The sequence below is a fragment of the Camelina sativa genome, chromosome 13 (genome assembly GCF_000633955.1).
Source record: "Camelina sativa cultivar DH55 chromosome 13, Cs, whole genome shotgun sequence".
Taxonomy (NCBI): domain Eukaryota; kingdom Viridiplantae; phylum Streptophyta; class Magnoliopsida; order Brassicales; family Brassicaceae; genus Camelina; species Camelina sativa.
Genome location: NC_025697.1, coordinates 14,213,510 through 14,233,519, shown reverse-complemented (window position 1 = coordinate 14,233,519; position 20,010 = coordinate 14,213,510). Strand labels below are relative to the sequence as shown.

At 32.3% G+C, this 20,010-nt stretch overlaps 1 protein-coding gene across 1 annotated transcript; it reads left to right on the top strand.

Moving 5' to 3' along the window:
• LOC104736735 lies at positions 4,511 to 6,408 on the top strand. The gene is made up of 7 exons (XM_019234564.1): positions 4,511 to 4,579; positions 4,675 to 4,746; positions 5,104 to 5,250; positions 5,338 to 5,502; positions 5,605 to 5,658; positions 5,758 to 5,904; positions 6,037 to 6,408. The coding sequence occupies exons 1-7, from the start codon at positions 4,511 to 4,513 to the stop codon at positions 6,406 to 6,408; spliced, it is 1,026 nt and encodes a 341-aa protein (XP_019090109.1).

Genomic DNA, 20,010 nt, shown 5'->3' with positions numbered 1-20,010 from the left:
AGCTCCTCGCCGGATCCTCGTCCCTAAACCACAAAAACACAAGCAAATGCCACAGAAAAAACCTCCCAAAGCCTCATTTGACTCAACAACGTTCTAACAAGCCAATGAATCAACCATATAACACATAAACAAGCAAAATATTAGAAATCTCAAGCTTAGATAAGCCATGGTCTTACACTCACCTTTGCCAAGAATATTCTGACTCTAATACGACAGATCTACACTCCTAGCAAGCTCCTAAAACGATCCCAGCTATAGATCTCCACAAGAACAGCTATGAATCTCCCAAAATCATCAAGAACAGCTTCTTCTCTCTCTTTTCTCTCAAAAACGGCCAAACTCGGCCAAACCCATGAGTTTCTCCTTTTATACACTACTCCATGGTTTTTCCTAACCCCAAAACGCAATGTTTAACTTACTCGCTCTACGACCAAACCGGGATTCCGGTTCGCGGATGTTACACCAACAATCCACCTTGCACCACGCATTACCAAGTCATTGGTCGAGAAAATGTTGTTCCAACCAAACGATGGTGAATATGGCTTCTTAGCCAAAAAAAGGATGCTTGTTCGGAAAATATCAACCTTGCATCACCCGGGCAAACAGAGAATTTGGAAACTCGATCAAATGCCAATATTGTTTAGCGAGCATCGCATCATTGAATTTTACTAGAGCTCTAAAACACAATCCTCCATTATCTTTTCCTTCACACAACTTAACCCAAGCCACCCAGTGTAAACCACTATCCTTATCGCTGGAGCTCCACCAAAAAAATTGAAATGGCGCTTGTTAACTTGAACGTTAAAACCTGAGGAAGTGTAAAGCATGACATTGACGCGGCCATCCAAAGCTACTAATTTAATCAAAATTTCCTTCCCACCCTTTGTTAGATGCTTTGCCGACCAACCATAGACGCGGACATCCAACCTGTCACGAACGTAAATGAAGACCTTATTACGGGAGTTGTAACGTTCCGACCACCACCTCTTAGTGGTCCTCATGTCCAATCCCAGTCCATGGGTCCACCTTCCTTAATGGGCGTCACGTCATCTCACTAGGCCCATGAGCCCATCCATATCCAACAGCCGGTTTGCTACGTCCAGGAGACTTTAAAGACTTGTTTCTGTCTCTACAAATAACAACATGATCTTTCTCTATGTTTTTTCCTCACTCGCACAGTTCCAACAATCACTTCCCGAAAGGTCACCCATCCTGAGACTACTCCAGCTCAAGCACGCTTAACTCTGGAGTTCTCTCAGGACCCTTGACCGAAAAGATAACTGCATTTTGGTGACATAGGTGGTCAAATCAATTCTTTTAAACATCTCTGCATGTCCCTGAAACCAGGATGTCACAATTCACCCCCACTAACAGATCACAATGTCCTCGTTGCGCACAAAGACCGTCACCCCCGACGATGTGAGCCCACTCAACTCCACACTTGTCTGGGTTTGGCTCTGATACCACTTGTAACGCTCCAACCGCCATCTCTTAGTGGGCCCCATATCTAATCCCAGTCTATAGGTCCACCTTCCTTAATGGGCCTCACGTCCTTTCACTAGGCCGGTTTGCTACGTTCGGGAGGCTTTAAAGACTTATTACCGTCCCTACAAATCACCACATGATCTTTCTTTGTGTTTTGTCCTCACACACACAGTTTCGACAGTCACTTCCCGGAAGGTCACCCATCCTGAGACTACTCCAGCTCAAGCACGCTTAACTCTGTAGTTCTCTCAGGACCCTTGACAAAAAAGATAAGTGCATTTTGGTGACATAGGTGGTCAAATCAATTCTTTTAAATCTCTCTGCATGTTCCAGAAACCAGGATGTCACAATTCACCCCCACTAACAGATCGCAACATCCTTGTTGCGCACCAAGACCGTCACCCCCGACGATGTGAGCCCACTCGACTCCACACTTGTCTGGGTTCGGCTCTGATACCACTTGTAACGCTCTAACCGCCACTTCTTAGTGGGTCCCATATCCAATCCCAGTCTATGGGTCCACCTTTCTTAATGGGCCTCACGTCCTCTCACTAGGTCGATTGCTATGTCCATGAGGCTTTAAAGACTTGTTACCGTCCCTACAAATCACCACACGATCTTTCTCTATGTTTAGTCCTCACTCGCACAGTTCCGACAGTCACTTCCTGGAAGGTCACCCATCCTGAGACTACTCCAGCTCAAGCATGCTTAACTCTGGAGTTCTTCCAGGACCCTTGACCAAAAAGATAAGTGCATTTTTGTGACATAGGTGGTCAAATCAATTCTTGTAAACTTTTCTGCATATCCTTGAAACCAGGGTGTCATAGGAACCCTCAAGTCTTTCAGGAATACCCAACTAGGAGCCCATACCCTCTTCTTTAGAAATACCAATGACGGTTTTAAGATGATCTTTAACATGTACTTGGACTTTCTTCCCAAAAAAGATATATGATTTCTCGAGGTTGACCTCTTAACCCGAGGCTTTACCATATTGACCAATAATATCCATAACCTTCTTACACTCCTCCTCCTATGCTTTACAAAAAAATAGGCTATCATCTGGAAAAAACAAATGAGAGATAGGTGGAGAATCTCGGGCCATATTAATACCTGTGATTTCAGCCTCCCTCTCAGCCTTTTTAATATTAGCAATCAACACCTCCGTGTAAAGAATAAACAAATACAGAGAAAGAGGATCCCCTTGACGTAAACCTCGTTCAGGTAAAATAGAACCAAGAGGTTTTAATAGGACTTGATAAGATACCGAACTGATTCACCACATAATCCATGAAATTCATTTATGATCAAAACCCAGCCGAATCAAGACCGCTTCCAAAAACGACCATTCCACAAGATCATAAGCTTTACTCATGTTTGTCTTAAAGCCGAAAAATCCTATTTGCACCTTTGATTTGTCTTTGACCCATGGAACATCTCCTGAGCAATAATAATATTATATGTAATCAAACGTCCTGAGACAAAAGCCGATTGTTTCTCCGAAATAAGAGACGGTAAAATTCTCTTAAGTTGGAAACTCAAAATCTTAGAAATAATCTTATATCTTACGTTACAAAGATACTCAGTCAAAATTCCATCATTTGTTTCGGCTTATCCACGTTCGGGGTAAGACAAATATTTGTTTCATTTAATCTATTGTCAAACTTACCAGTTCGGAAAAATTCTTTAACCAAAACAACCAAATCCCTTTTTAAAGAAGGCCAAAATCTCTGATAGAACATAGTCGTCATACCATCCGATCCTGGTGTTTTTTCCGGATGCATAGCAAACGAAGCTTTATGCACCTCCAATTCAGAGATCTCCTCGTTAACTCCCTATTCATACTCTCTGTAATCAATGGATTAACTTCTTGAACCATGTCAGAAATACCAATAATACTGGACTTTCGGAACATCGCCGAAAAGTAAGAAGTCACAATACTATCCATTGCCTGCGTTATGTGTGTTTAAAAATCAAATTCATATAATTTATGTCTTATCGAGTAATCTTAACAATTTCGTATGGTTCTTAAGAAACCATAACAACCACTTTTTTTTAATTTTATTATATGTTAATAACAATTGGATTTGAAACTCATTTTAATAGTGATCAGGCATCTCATCCCTTACATCAACGCTTCTAGCTCAGAATGTAGTCGGACATACTCCTTCCCTAATTCATCTTGGAGCAAAACCATCCTAATCCTAAAAAAGAGTTTTGATCTTTCCAGAAGTATCTTATAAACCTTATAAAACTTAATGATTTTGCATACTTAGAAATGGATAGGTAAAATGGACATTTTTGGAGAATGAGTATTTCTGAAATAATTCCCATATTTTTATGATTTTTAAATAATTAAATTTAATTAACATAACTAATACGGCTATTACATAATAATTTATAAAATAAATTCACAATAAAGGGAGTAGCTTTTATATTATTATTTTTACATAAATTTCCTTTACTTAAAAAAGGTTTTTTTTCTATTCCTATAAACGTTTTTTTTTGAATATATACATATACAGTATATAATCTAGATGTAATCGTTTTCACATCTACCTTTAAATTTAAATTATATTTCTTCATAAAAGAAATTTCAAACATTTTTTTAAGAATATTTTTAGCCCAAATCATTATCTCTAATAATAAATGCATAAGAAGTAAATAATAATGTGACAAAATGTTTTAAGAAATAAGAAACCAAAAAAGACAATATTTTTATTTAAATAATTGTTGGTGGAGTATTTTGGCTATTTTAGTATCGCTTTAGCAAATATTTTTGAATCTTAGGAAATTTTGGTAAGTTATATTTATAAGGCATATTGTATATGACCAATTAGCCATATTTCCTTAAATATGCATTTATTTGTTGACCAAAAAAATGTATGCGTACGTTATTTTCGTAAAAAGATAATAAAAAACCAGTGCTTTAAATAGTCGTTGACTCGAGTTGGTATATTACTATATTTATAATGGAAAATATCATAGAGAAACTGATTGGAGAAAAACTACAAAGAATAACTTATCAATGACATTACATCTAGTGTTATGTCTCTGTGTTTATATGTTTACACAAGGTGCACAAGGCAACATTGATGTGAGACTCCTTTAACTTATGTTTATTTGATATTTTTTCAAGATTTTCATTTATACTTTTACAACTTTTCTCTATTTTTTCTACAAATTTTACAGGATTATGATTGTGTTGATATATACAAACAACCAGCTTTCCAACACCCGTCGTTGAGAAATCACAAGATTCAAGTAAGATAGTAACTAGCATTAGATATAAATTACTAAGATATGATCTTACTCGATCCCATCAATTCAGATTTCTCATATCGAGTTAGAACTCCAAAATTCTATTTATTTATTTTTTAAAACTATGTTTAAATCGTATTTCATACCAAAAAAAAAAAAAAATCAGTTTTCAGGTTTCATACTATCATCTTGTTACGGTTAACGATGCATTCCAAAGAACATTTTGGAAAAATATGTAAATTTTAGTTTATATATTAGAATGAATAATTGTGATCAATCAATCAACTATGAAACAACAAGTTCGAGAAACATTTGTTGTGCCGAATCTTACTTTTCTTTTATTACTTGTGATGCATATAGGAAACATTCCGTTTAGATGGCAATACTGAAAGAAGCAACAAATCTATCACACAAGAGCATTGTCCAAAAGGAACAGTTGCAATTTTACGAAAAGGAAATGAATCTCAGAGCATTCATTTGAATTCAGCCGAGTATTTAGGTCAACATGTATGTCTCCCTCAACGGTTTTGTTTTCGAAAGGAGTTACAAAGACTCATTTAGTTATTAAGACTAATATACTCACTACATTTACAGTTTGCAACAATTGAGACCATGCAAGATGGAACTATCTATCGAGGAGCCAAAGCAGAAATAAGTCTTCATGATCTAAAGTTGGAAAACAATCAATACAGCAAAAGTCAAATATGGTTAGAAAATGGACCTGCATCTCAACTCAATAGTATACAAGTTGGTTGGGCCGTAAGTTCATACCACCGAGATATGTGCATTTCACAAGCAATCATGTGGTTTTAACATACATGCATAACTATATGTTTATTTTTTTCTTTTCTTTTATTGTAGGTGCATCCAAGATTATATGGTGACAGTTTCACAAGATTAACAATATATTGGACTGTGAGTATTTTAAGTTAATATTATTCACATAAGAACAATGGTTAGCTTAAAATAAATATGTAACAAATATTCTTACATGTAATGTTTTTCTTATTTGAGGGAGACGGTTATCGAAAAACAGGATGCTACAATATGCAATGTCCTGGCTTTGTGATTACAAGTCAAAAACTCATTATTGGAAATGAATTTTGGGGGTCATCCGTCTATGGTCAAATAAGCCTTACCATTGACATAGAAGTTTATCAAGTAAATTTCTCTTTAGTTTTTTTACGAAAAGATTTATAGATTTAGTTTCAATGAAACTATAAAATTATTTTAACCTTTTAGATATTTTTTTAAAGTATTTTCTTTTCGTTTTTTTTGTTTCATATGTATTAGGATCCAATCAGCGGAAACTGGATACTTAACATATTTGATGAAGTAATTGGTTATTGGCCGAAAGAGTTATTTACGTACTTAAACAAAGGAGCTTCTCTAGTAAGATATGGAGGAAATACATATTTATATCCGGACGGAATTAGTCCTCCAATGGGAAACAGACATTTTCCGGTTGCAGATTTTAAAAAGACAGCACATTTTAAAAACATTGTGGTTAGAAATTCGTACTATGAAAGAGTTTATCTTGAAGATGGGAAACTAAGATGTCATGCTGATTGTTATAGTTGCTATAGGGTGACATATTGGGGTTATCTTAAATCCACTGGAGTGGCCTTTTCATTTGGAGGACCAGGTGGAAATTGTGGTGTTTGATGAATTTTATATATGTATCAACCAATTAATTTCAAAGTTTGAATAAAAAAAATTTCTCTAATGTTATTTTTCTTACCAAAGTCCAAACGAGAATCTTTAAAATATGTATTTTCAAAAATACATTTTTTCTATGTCACTTTTTAAAAATACTCTTTAGGAGGTGTATTCAACTTGACATTTTAAGTGATTTGTGTAAAAGTTACAAATCCTATGTTATTCAATCATGTATTTTAAAAAGTATCATGAAATCCACTGTTATTCAACTGATGATTTAAAAATTTACTTTGAAATCCATTGTTATTCAAAACAGTTTGTGGATTTGGATTTTAATAAGTTTTAGGGATTCTGGAGGATTTTGGAGGATTTGTTTAGTTAAAAATACAGAAATACAAATCTCATGGTTTTAGGTGAGATTTGAAAGAATTTTACCATAAATCATATCAACTCCCCTAAAATCTAACAAAATTCCAAATTTTCTAAATCCCATCAAATCCTCCAAAATCATTGTTTCAATACACCCCCCTTTATTGGTGTCTATTTTCAAAAATACTCATATTTAATATATTAAAGGGAAAATTACTAGTTTGACCCAAATTGAGCAGTTAACTGCTAGATTAGCTCATAAAATTTGAGGGTTAGTTGGGTTATTTTCATGCCTAAAATATCCTTTTATGCTTTGTTAGGAAAAAAAGTCAATATTACCCTTGTTTAAAAATTCCTATGATTTTTTTTTTTAAATAATAAAAATCTGCCAAACAAGTAATGACAAACTTTTTGTTAAGTGGCAGATTCTTTTGTCCATAGTAGATTTTTCTTGGCAGATTTATTTTGGATGGCAGATTAATTTGAAAGTTTAACGACATATTAGTCTTTTACGGCAGATTTTTGAAGGATGTAAAGACATATTTTTTTGAACAACAGACTTTTTTGTACGCGACAGACTTATTTATAATATCATGACAGATTTTCATTATTTAAAACAAATTATTAGGAATTTTGTGGCAGATTTTTTTTATTGTTGTAACAGTTTTTTTTTTCTTTAAAAAATCTGCCACATTGTGCGACAGATTTATAAACGGAAAAATAATTACTAGTTTGACATCTAATGGTAACAGATTTTTTTTAGTTATGACTGATTTTTGGATTGAAGAAAAAATCTTTTGTTTGATAACAGATTTTCTTAAATCTTTTTAAAATTGCTATATTGACCTACATTCATATTATAAGTTGTGGCAGATTTTCTTATGTTATGACAGTTTTGTTTTTTTCAACTATAAAATTTGCTGCTTACTAACAGATTTATTATATATGAATACAATGATAACAGTTTTTTTTTGTTAATTTAGTGACAACAGATTTTTTATCTGTAATGACAGATTAATTATTTTGGAAGTTAATGACATTTTTTCTTATATTATTGCTTGATAACAGATTTTTTTCAGGGTAGTGACAGATTTATTATTGTGTTTTGCGATAGTTTTTCTTTACGGTTAAGCGACAGACTTTTTAAGTAATTGACATATATGGCAAGAATCTAGGGTTTACCTTATTATTTCGTGGTTGTCTCGTGCCTCCCTCAATATCGACTCTAATTTTTTTTCTCTTTTCGGTTCATCTTATTTTTTCCATAGATTCCTTCTTCCTTCTCTCCAATGTGGATTAAATCATGTTTTCTTTCCTTCTGGGGTTCATAATCGACTTCTCTATTATTTTCCTTTTAGGAGATTTTTTTTTTCATCGCTTCCTTCATGTTTTAGAGTGTATTTGATCGTTACACAACAAAGAGAATATGAAGCAGGTGATTCTCGTTTGTGGTAATTGGATCTTCAACGACAACAAATGGTTGTTTGTTGTCGATAATGAAAGGGATTTACGAATTCTAGAATGTAATGATCAAAGCAGTTTTGATGATTGCATTGGAATGGTATATGAGGATTACAGACTGGATAACAAGGTATTCAATGTTGCGTTGAGTTACAAGATCTCGAAGAGGTTATTGCAGGATTTACCCGCTGATACACCAGCAGTTATTATTGATAATTCTCGTCAGTTGCACACTTTTCTGGGACAATTGAAAAGGGATACAGGTCGTCTTTGTGTTGAAGTGAAGAAGAAAATACGGACTGATTTGAATCATAAAGGTAAGAAACAAGGAAAAGATGAAAACGATTTGGTTGGAGAAGAGTATCTTGATTTGGCCAGCGAAGCAAAACATGAAGAGATCTATGAAGATGATATTAGATTTGATTATTGTGAAGATTCTGACGGAACAGATTCTGATGATGAGAATTTTACCCTGTATGGAATTCTACCAGAAGAAGAGGATCATAAATTGCCAATGAAGAAAAGGAGTTAATTGTTCCCTCATCATCCTCAATGGTGTGCGAAGTGGCATCGTTTGGTATATCAGCATCTTTTGCCTCTTTTCTTTCTTTCTCCACTGCTTTAATCCTCTCACTCATCTTCTCTTCTAACACAGTCATTTTCTTTTCAACAAATGTTTCAAATTTGCTCTCCAAAGCATCCATTCGACTGTTGACGGTCTTGCCCAACTCAGAAATAGTCTCATTCATTTCTTCAATCGCCCTCCAAATATCAACAGAAATTTTCTTCTCATCTTTATCTTCCTACAATAACATCTTTCTTAAAATCACAATAGAGAAAACAAAATTGGTAATAAAGTTAATTGAAGAATAACGAAACCTTACCTCCATGTTTGTTACATTTTCTCCTTGTTCATATTTAGGATCACTATCTGTCAATCTCTTTTTCTTAGGATTACACCCTCTTTCGTCCTTCTCCTTAGCAGCTTCAACACTTCTTTTCTTCTTTTTTGAACTTATACCAACTGTTTTGACACAACTCCAAGCATCTAGAGACAAACGGTTATGAATGAGATCTTTAATGAGCTCGTCTAAGTGTGGATCCATATGCTCATCTGCGTCCAACCATAGAGGATACATGTTTTCTTCTGAAACATGAACCATATGCCTAACACGAACCTACAAGCCATGAATAAAATGATTAGCGTTGGTAATAACTTTAAATTCACACAAATTATAACAACATGTCAAAAGTATGTTTTTCGACAATAGAAGCAAACTAGCACCACTACTAACCTGCCCATGCAACTCCTTCTCTTTTTTGATGAAGTTTGTGAAGTTGATATGTTTTCTAGATGATCGCCAATCAAGAAGTGGAACACCACTCTTTTATGTCCTTCTTAACACATAACTTTCTCCAATTCCAGTAACACTCTCATACAACCAAATCAACATAGCATGAACACACCCGTGTATGGTGTACGAAACTCTATCGTAGTCAACAATCTAAACAGAATTCACTAGACTACGAAAAGCCACCCGACCCCATGGATGTTTTTCAAAAGCAATTGGATCTAAAACTATCTTAGCGGACACCTACGGGATTTAAGATGTATGATGAATTCCATGTATGCATACTGACAATAGACATAACCTACCAACCATCATTCTCTTATCAACATCCCATGTTTTGCTAAAATCAATCACCTTTAGCAGCTCACTCCACATAGGACCATCAAGGGTTGTTGGTATTTTCATTTCTTTCCAGAAATCATGGTGATCAACATCAAAGTTGTCTAAAGGGTCAAATGCATCACAATTTAAGTTTGTCATCTCCGCAAACTCATTTAAAGAAAATCTAATTGGCCTATCATCGATCAAAGACCAAACCTCATGAATGTTGTTGATTCTCACCTGATGTGTGAGTAGATAATAAACTCTCTGCCCAGCCCATGTATATTCCAATTAAGCAAACTTTATAAACACTCCAAGAGATGACTCCTTCAGTTTATCCCACACATCTACCCCTAATCCTTCTCTCAAAATTCCAATTTTCGACACATAACAATTGTGGTTCATGCTCCTATGTTGGAGAGGCGATTTCCCTTCTTCATAAAGTAGAGGAGGATATTTGATGCTATTGCTTGAAGATGCCATTCCTAAAGATACAAAGAAAAGAATCAAATGATAAATGATAACGTTATTAAAACAAAAACAAAATTGATGAACACAAATCTCTCATTTAGGTAACACAAAATTGTTAAATACATCTAATCCAAAAACAAAAAACTAATCTCTCATTTATAGAAATCAAAGAGAAATTGATGAACACAACAGTTCAAATAAAGCTAAATCATTCGCAAGTTGGGAGTTTTTATTATGTAAACACCACAAAGTATAATGCATCGCTCACCATGTGAGTTCTTATTATACATTACTGATGAAAAAAAACAAAAAAGAACAGCATCCCAAATAAAAAAATCCCAGAAATTAGTTAAACCTGAAAATCAGAAGCTGGAGGAATTCTGAACTTGGTTTCCTTTAAATTGTGTTTGGAACCGAAGATCTGAATCATCATAAATACAATAGAGAACTTAAACAGTAGATAAAAACAGATATGATGAATGAAACAGTGTGAGGGGGAGGAAGGAGAGAATTGAAAACATACCGCCGCTTGAGTTTGGAGATGAAAGAGAGACGTGGAAGAAGCAGAAGGATCACGGGAGAGACACAAGTGTTTGGCAATGGCTGCAATTAAATAAGTCAAAGAGAATCCAATAAGCAATATGAACAAATCGACACACACAATGATAATTATAGACACAAGAACCATTCAAAAACTAGAAATGCTTCTACTTATCGTTTACAATAATCAAGAATTGGCATAACACAATAGTGTCCAGAAGCACAATTCCTATCTAATTAGCAAAGACGTTCGCTGGTTTACAATTTTAAGAAAGTATCAAACAGATATGAATAATCTAAATTGACGAATAGAGAGATTGGTGCATGATTAATCTACAATTGCAAACAATTCAATAATCGATTCTAATAAGGATTGAAATAACAACACTCACCGCCGGACTAAATCGACCACCACCGAAACCACTATGGTTCTTATTACGCCAGCCGAAGATGAGAGCCAACTACGACTATTTGTATGTGGCTGTAACAAGAGGGGACCAGTGATTGCTCTTCTAATTCGTCGGCGGACAAACCCGACAGATCAACAGATCGAGTTTCTTTTGGTGTACCGTAAAACCTCTCCTTCGCCGGCGGATGTGTCAATGTTTCGGGTTAGAGAAAAATAAAAATAACTGATGTATGTCGGGTTTGTTTGGTTTGATAAACTTGATTTTTTTTCTTATGTTTTTATTTCCTTTTAATTTTTTTTTTCAAGACAACAAAATGGGCTTTTGGTAATTTAAACATAAATTGTGTTAATCTAGTTTTCCCTAAAGGGAGGGTGTCAATCGAGCAATATTTTTCCAAATTTGTGTCATTCTGGTCTATTTTCACTATATAAAATGACTACATTATAAACCCTAAACCCCAAATACTAAACTCTACCCCTAAAACCTATACCTTAAATGTAAAATAGAGAACCCAAACTAAAAATATATATAAAAATTAACTTAACATATTGTCATTGTTAAAGAGGTCAAATGGCATTTCTAACAAATTCTCTATTTAAAATGATAAGGTTCAATATTAAAAAGAATTTTAAGCCCAATATTTTTAGCTCTTTCTTTCTTCTTCTGTCTTTATCATTATGCCTAATAATAAATGCATAAAAAGTAAAAAATAATGTGGAAATATCTTTTTGTTAACGAAAAATAGCTAAATTTTAACACGTTGTTTAAGTTATTAGTGACTAAAAAATTAAATTTAAGTTGTATTTTTTTTTAAAAAAACTTTTCTTTTTTTAGTGTTGAAAATTTTAGAATTATATTTTATTGTTAATTTTATGATTTAGCTTGTAGCATAACGCACGACAATTTGATCTTTTACATAATACTAATTTAATCAACTTAGCTAGAAATGTGTATTACTTTATTATTAATAGTGTTAATAATATAAGAAAATGATGGTTTACCCGTGTAGCACTGAGTTAATGATATTTTAACTTTTTAAAAGTTAAAGTTATTTAAAATAAAAAACTAGAGTAAAACAAATAAAATTTAAATGTCTGATAAATCAAGTTCCATGCTCATTCAAATTCTGAATCATTTAGGTTTCTTTTATAGTATGACTTTGAACCATTGTTCTAATTTTCTAGGCGACGTGGGACATTAAATATACATTTTTTATTCATCGAGTGAGTAATATATGTCCGTTTAATAAAATTTGAATCACGTCTTATGCAAAAGGAAATCACAAATTTCATTAAATAAATGTATTATATAATAATTCAAAATAATTTAAACATAAGAACATATACTTGACTAAAAGTAAAAAGAGAATCATGTATTTATGTTTGAATTAGAGAAATGCCCCAGAATACCATCAATAGTTCCTAATTTACCATCCATTACTTATTTTTCCACTAATACCATTATTTGTTAAATAAAAAAACCATTATATCCCTATGTTATAAACCAACATGAGTGAAGCTTTTGGATTTTGTTCTCAAACTCTCTCTAAGTATTGTCATCGTGATTCATCATCTCCGGCGATTTCTGACGGCTCCATCTATCTTTGATATCGTTCGTCTCCGTCTTCCTCCGACATCATTTATCTCTGTATTCCTCCAACTTTGTCAATTTGTTTGACATCTCTTTGGTTTCATCGACGCCGGCAACAACGATTTATTCATTCTCCAATTCACCATCAGATCTGAGAGTTTCGATATCGATGTTGATGAATCTATCGAATTCAAAGTTGAAATCGACAAAAATGACTGTTCCAAGGCCATCATTGTGTCTAGATCCGATGATGCTCCCGACAAGACAACAACGGTGGTGATTAATTTGGCTGTTGCATTGTTTGCGTTATCATCAGAGATAAATTAATGATAAGGTATTCTCTATGCTCTGATTGCTTGATTTTACCATTTGATTGTCATTCTAAAATTTTACAAAATTTGTTGTTTATAAAATTCTTCTGTAGTTTTTTTAATCCTTTAGCTAATGACACACATTAATCTAGAAGTGTTTTTTTGGGGTTTCAAGGTAATTAATAAGACTACTAGTGTTGCAAAACTAGTTTAATTGTGAAGTGATCTTCGTGTATTATAGTTTTTAAGTTGAATTATGTTTATAAAGATTGTACATACTGGTAGAGAAGATGTGAGTCATGTAAACCACATTTAGTTAAATGCATATAATCCTTTCCTTTTGTTCTTATTGTATCAATAGGGACAATATTGTAGTCACTCCAATATCTCTTCTTACCAGCTACCAAACCACTTACATGTTTGAAAGAGATTTGGTGTTTGTATCTATATGTGCTAAGAATGACATTTACTCGATGGGAGTATCAACAATACACAAATGCTTTTTGCAATAGTTGTTGCTGTGAGTAAAGATTATGGAATATAGAGTTGGAAATTTCTTTGTGCTTAATATGATATCAGTTCTCATATATATCTTCTTTTGTGTTTCTCTAGTAGATATTGAATGAAGAGGAGATGGTATGACTAGAACAGTAAGATATATAGTCTTTACGAGTTAGGAAGGCATTCATAAATTGTTGTTTTACTTATATGTGTTTATGTTTGTAGGATTTTTATCGACTAAGTGGATGTGTCATTACACTCAAGTGATTGATGATATACATGATCGCTAATATTTCAAGGACAAAGCAGAGTTGATGATGAAGATAAGAAAATGGACAATTGTGTGGAAGTTTGAATGCAGGTCATTGTGGAGGACCTTCCTAAATTCAATGATGTCTTCCTAAACATTAGAAAATCCTCCCTAAATTTAAAGAAATGTAATTTTAAATCTTTGTTTATCTTCTTGCCTCACTGTATAACATATTACTCATTAGTGAGGGATAGTGATTGAAATTTGTTCACATCCTCGTGTTTTACCTATATACTATAATTTTAACTTGAGGTATAATTGTATTGTTTAACGGTGGAGAAAAATCCAAAAGGTCTTCCTAAATGCCAAGGGCTCCTTCCTAAATTTCAAGGATTCCTTCCTAAATCTCAAGGATTCCTTCCTAAATTTCTATTAGTCTTTCCTAAATGAAAATAACTAAATATTGGAAGAAAGTTATCAAAACTGTTATACACTAACGTCATCTCAAACATTATACAATCCTAGATAGATGAAAACAAACAAATAGTTAAGTATGCTTTGACTTCTTTGATGCAATCGTAGTTTGTAAACTAGTTTATCTTTAATTCAGATCTTGGCTCATATCCTATGTTGAAATGGAGCTTAGAGTTTGATATTTGTAGGGAAAGAATCTTCCATGTCCTGCAACAACAACAAAAAAAGAGTAGATCGTGTCAGGAAAATCATCCTAAAATATATAGATCATTTCCTAGATTCTCAACAATGTTTCTCAATTTTCAACTATCTTAATCAATCAACGTTTATGTGAGAAACAGTATGGTATGAATGACTTCATGAGTTAGCAGAAAGCAAAAAAAAAAGTAGTCACAAGAAACCACCTTTCGATCAATGTAAGTTTCTAAATTAAGAAAAAACACAGATGGTGTCAGGAAAATCATCATAAAATACAAAGATCATTTCCTGAATGTTCATCAATGCTTCCCAATTTTCAACAATGTTAATCCAATCAACTTTTATGTGAGAAACTCCATGATATGAATAGGTTCATGAGTAAACAGAAAGCAAAACCAGTGGCCACAAAGAGCCAAATTATCATTATGAAACATATCGTATTATGAAAGTCTTCCTAATATATATATATATATATTTTTTTTTCCTTAATTTTCAACAGTGCTTTCCCAAATTTTCAACAAACAAGAAATCTACAGTAGTCAGTCAGGAACACGAAAACACTAAACCATGCCAGCAAACCAAGCTTAATGTATAAAGATAAACTAAACTGAAACATAAGCAAATCCAAATTGTATAACTGTGACATGTATAAGCTAATCCAAGTTGTAAGTAGTTCTTCTTGAATGATCAAATCAAGCATGTAACTTCACTGGTTAATCCAACTAGAATGACACAAAACCATCTCAATAAGCAACATGAACATCCAGTTGCAAGACTCATCACAATGACACTTATAATTAACTTGTCTAGGCAACATTAAAACGACCAAGTCAAGTACACTAAACAAAGTTATAGTTAGAAAAGACAACACCAATGGAATAAACTATAATGCAACTGAATATAAACTACCATCAACCAAACTCTAGCATCCCTATTCTAGCTAACAAAACTAGCATCACCATTGTTACACGGATAAGAAAATCCACAATAATTTACATGTTTAGGAAGAACAAATCGTTACATGATGAGGACAATCCACAACAGATAAATTTTAGTAGAAACCATAAGAATCTACTAAATTTTGCACCCAATAGGTTTAGGTTTTTGTGGATTTAGTAAACTCAAAATCACACACACATAAATCTTATAATGTTTTCAATTTCTACAATAGAAAGAGAATGAAATGAATCTTACCTATAAACTGCAATGACCAATGCTAAAGCGTTGTGTGGAGAAGATTGATCACCAAAGAAGAAGAACCTCAAATACAAATCGCAGCAACGACGATGAGGCAAAGCAAGGCCGAAACGAGGGGTAAGGATGGTGGTGTCTAGGGCAATGCGAATCGAAGTCAGGAGACCTCGAAACGGCGAGATGAAGCAAGACAACAGCGTACCAGCAAAACGGTGAAAATCCAGCGTGATAGACCGATGATGCGACGAGAATCCAGCGAGATAGACCGGTGATGCGACGAGAATCCGGCGAGATAGACTGGTGATGCGACGAGTATCCGGTGAGATAGACCGGTGATGCGATGAGAATCCGGCGAGGTGGCGAGAATCCATCAACCACCGTATCTGTTTTTTCGAGTGAAGGGAGACAACGAGAAGCGATTTGGAAACAATGAGGATTTGAGAAATAAGAGGGGTATTTTTGTCAATTGGTTTAATGAGAAATGTTAGAAATAGAAATTGTTTGGGCTGGTATTTTTGACCTAGAAACTTAAAATGATGGTAAAGATATTTACGAAAATTAGATAAAATTGAAAATATTTTTTTTCCAAGATCCTTTATGTAATTAAGTATAACTAAAATCATAGATTGCCATATGTACTTCAAAAATTTACTATAGAGATAATTAATTTAATAAGTTTTGGTGGAATATTTTGGCTATCTATTAATATTTTGGAAGTACATTTTGTGTTATGCCCTTTTAGTTTTGTTTATTTAAAAAACTATTTACAACATTAACCCCTAAAAATTTTCCAAAACTAACATTACTCCAGATTTTGTTTCCTAAATATTTTACATTTTATTTCAATTAAAAAAATAACAGCAATCAAAAATATGGAAATAGAAACTATCATATATTTAACCATATATTATGTTGTGTTTTGAAGGTATTCTATATCTGAATCCTTCATAAACAAAGAAAAAAACAATTTGATTCTCATTTTGTTTCCCAAAATCTGTGATATTTGATTCTTAACGTAAAAAAAACTTCAATTGACAATTATTTAAATATTATAATTAACATATATAATCTTAATAAAATTTTAATTATTATGAATATGTAAAATTAAAAAATTCTAAAATATTATATAATGTGGCTATATAGTAAATGAGTTATAAAGAGAACATGTTGAATTTAATAAAATATTATTAAATTTGTGTTAGTACGGGTTAAATCCTCATTTAATTATTTATTCACACTACTAATATTAGAATATTTGACATAAAATCAAATTGATTTAACTAAGATTATATAAAATAATTAAATCATTAGGAAAAATGTCACAACGTATAATTACTGATTATGTATTTAGATCTCATATTATTTGTTATAATAATTAAAAATCAAAAGAGAATTTCAAACACTAAAAAAAACAAACTAAATATAAAAAACAAATGATCATGAAGTGTATTGCGGGTTAAAAATAATATAAATATTTAGCCGCACAACAACTAGAAAATATAGTTATTCCCTATTTAAAAAACATTCAATATTTAACAAGTAGATACAACATAAAATATAAATTATATTAGAAATTGTATGTTCGCGGTGTACCGCGGGTTAAAATCTAGTTTTAATATTGTTTAAGCAAACATATTAGTAAATTTATGAAAATTTTGGTAAATTATACATATAAAGGCTATATGACCTTTTAAATTTATTCCCAAAATAACAATTTGATTACTGACCAAAAGAATTGTGCATATTTTTTTTTTTTGGTAAAGAGATCTAAAAACGACACAATTAATGGCAATTGCTTAAATCGTCGTTGACTCTAATTGATATTTATGCTGGAAAGTATCATAGACAATAAATTAGAGAGTAACTAAAAGAATAACTTATCAATAGTGTTACTGTTATGTATCTATAGTAAATTAATAACCGCTATAAATTAATAAATTATTTTGGTTTCAAGTTAGGTTTGTGTAAAAAATGACATGATTCGATAAAATATTCAAAGAATTTTTTTTTACAAATTCTATATAAACATTTGGTCTCATCAATATAATAAATTAACAATTATATAAACTATAAAAAATCATACAAACCTTAATTTAGAATGAAGGTTATACAGGTAAATATCTCTTTAGTCTTTTTTATGAAAAAATTATATATTTAGTTTCAAGGAATTATTAAACTACCCAATTATTTTGACGCCTTGACTCTTGAGTACTTGTTGGAAGTATTTTCTTTTCATTTTTTTTTAATTCATATGTATTAGGACTGTTTCAGCGGAAATTGGGTACTAAAACTATTTAATGTAGTGGTTGGTTATTAGCTCAAAGAATTATTTACATACTTAAACAAAGGAGTTTCCCTAATAAGATTTAAAGGAAATACTTATTTATCTCCCAATAAAATTAGTCCTTTAATGAATAACTTGATTAATACCCATGCGGACTCGGGTCCACAAATATCGTTTTCGTCTAAACCAATCTATCATATGTTAAAATGTAATTTTGATGCAGCTTTTGATCCTCATAACCATACAACCTCGGGTGGGTGGATAATTCGGAATCATTATGGAGATGCTATAACTTGGGGCGCAACAAGATTACCTCCTTCGACATCAACTTTAGAAGCGGAGGCGAAAGCACTCTTATCGGTCTTACAACATATGTGGATACGAGGTTATACTTCCATAATTTTCGAGGGCGATTGTGAATCACTTGTTAAGATAGTTAATGGAAAGCAGGAAGATGTTTCTATTTTGAATATAATTCGAGACATTCATCATTGGAAATCAAAGTTCCATACATTTGTTTGTAATTTCACAAAGAGGTCATGTAATATTGTTGCTCATACGCTTGCAAAGGTTGGTTTTCAAAGTACAAATTATTATGTTGAGTCTGTAACAAAGCCAGTATGGCTAATTGAACCTCTATGTAAAGATTCATATTAAGCAATACAATAACTATTTGAGTAAAATAAAAAAGATTAAGACCCGTGCTAGAGCACGGATTGAAATTTCTTTTATTTATATTGTAATTTTTATATAAAATATAATTTATGTGATTGCTTTTAAAAGTTCGTTTGGATAAAATATTATGCAATAAAATCATATGCTAAATATGATAGCTTGAAAAAAACACATATTTTGTAAGTTTTATATTGTTAATGATTCTAGACAGTGCCAGCTTAGATAGGGGGACAAGGGGTGCAACCGCCTCGGGTTCATAGATTAAGGAGATAAATAATGTAAGATTAAGGGGCACAAAAAAATAAATAATGCAAGATAAAGGGGTACAAAAAAAAAAGAAATCATGCAAGATAAATGGACTCAAAAAAATAATGTAAGATAAAAAAGGCAAAAACAAAATTTGTAACACAAAAACAATTCATTAAAATATGTTTTAACGATTTATTTTTACGAATCAATAACCAAAAAGACTCTTTATCTTCTATAATTATCTTAACTGACTCCAACGTAGAATTTGAAAATAAATGTTTATAATCTTATCAAGTGTTTATATATTATCAAAATGAAATCCATATTTTTTTTTCTAACATGTAACAGAGGTAAAAAAAAAATTGCCCAGGGGCCCCTAAAAACCTTGAACCGACACTGATTCTAGATNGATAGATGAAAACAAACAAATAGTTAAGTATGCTTTGACTTCTTTGATGCAATCGTAGTTTGTAAACTAGTTTATCTTTAATTCAGATCTTGGCTCATATCCTATGTTGAAATGGAGCTTAGAGTTTGATATTTGTAGGGAAAGAATCNTCTAACATGTAACAGAGGTAAAAAAAAAATTGCCCAGGGGCCCCTAAAAACCTTGAACCGACACTGATTCTAGATAAGTACTCGTGTTATAACACTGGTTAAATTTTATTCTATACAAAATTTTGTATATTTTATATTTTAAAATTAAATTTTAATATGTTGCATTAGTTTATGTATGTGAAACTATTTCAACAATGTATATTGTACATCATGACTTGAATGTCATTATAAGACATAATTTTGTAAAGTTGGTTTTTAAAAGCGTTATTATATTATGAGTAATTTAATATATTGTTATACTTTTAGTTTTAATATACTTGGTTTCTTGAAATTCTTTCATATTATAGTGACATATTATTGACATTGCTATAACAAATCAATTTAGAGTGTTTATAGTTTC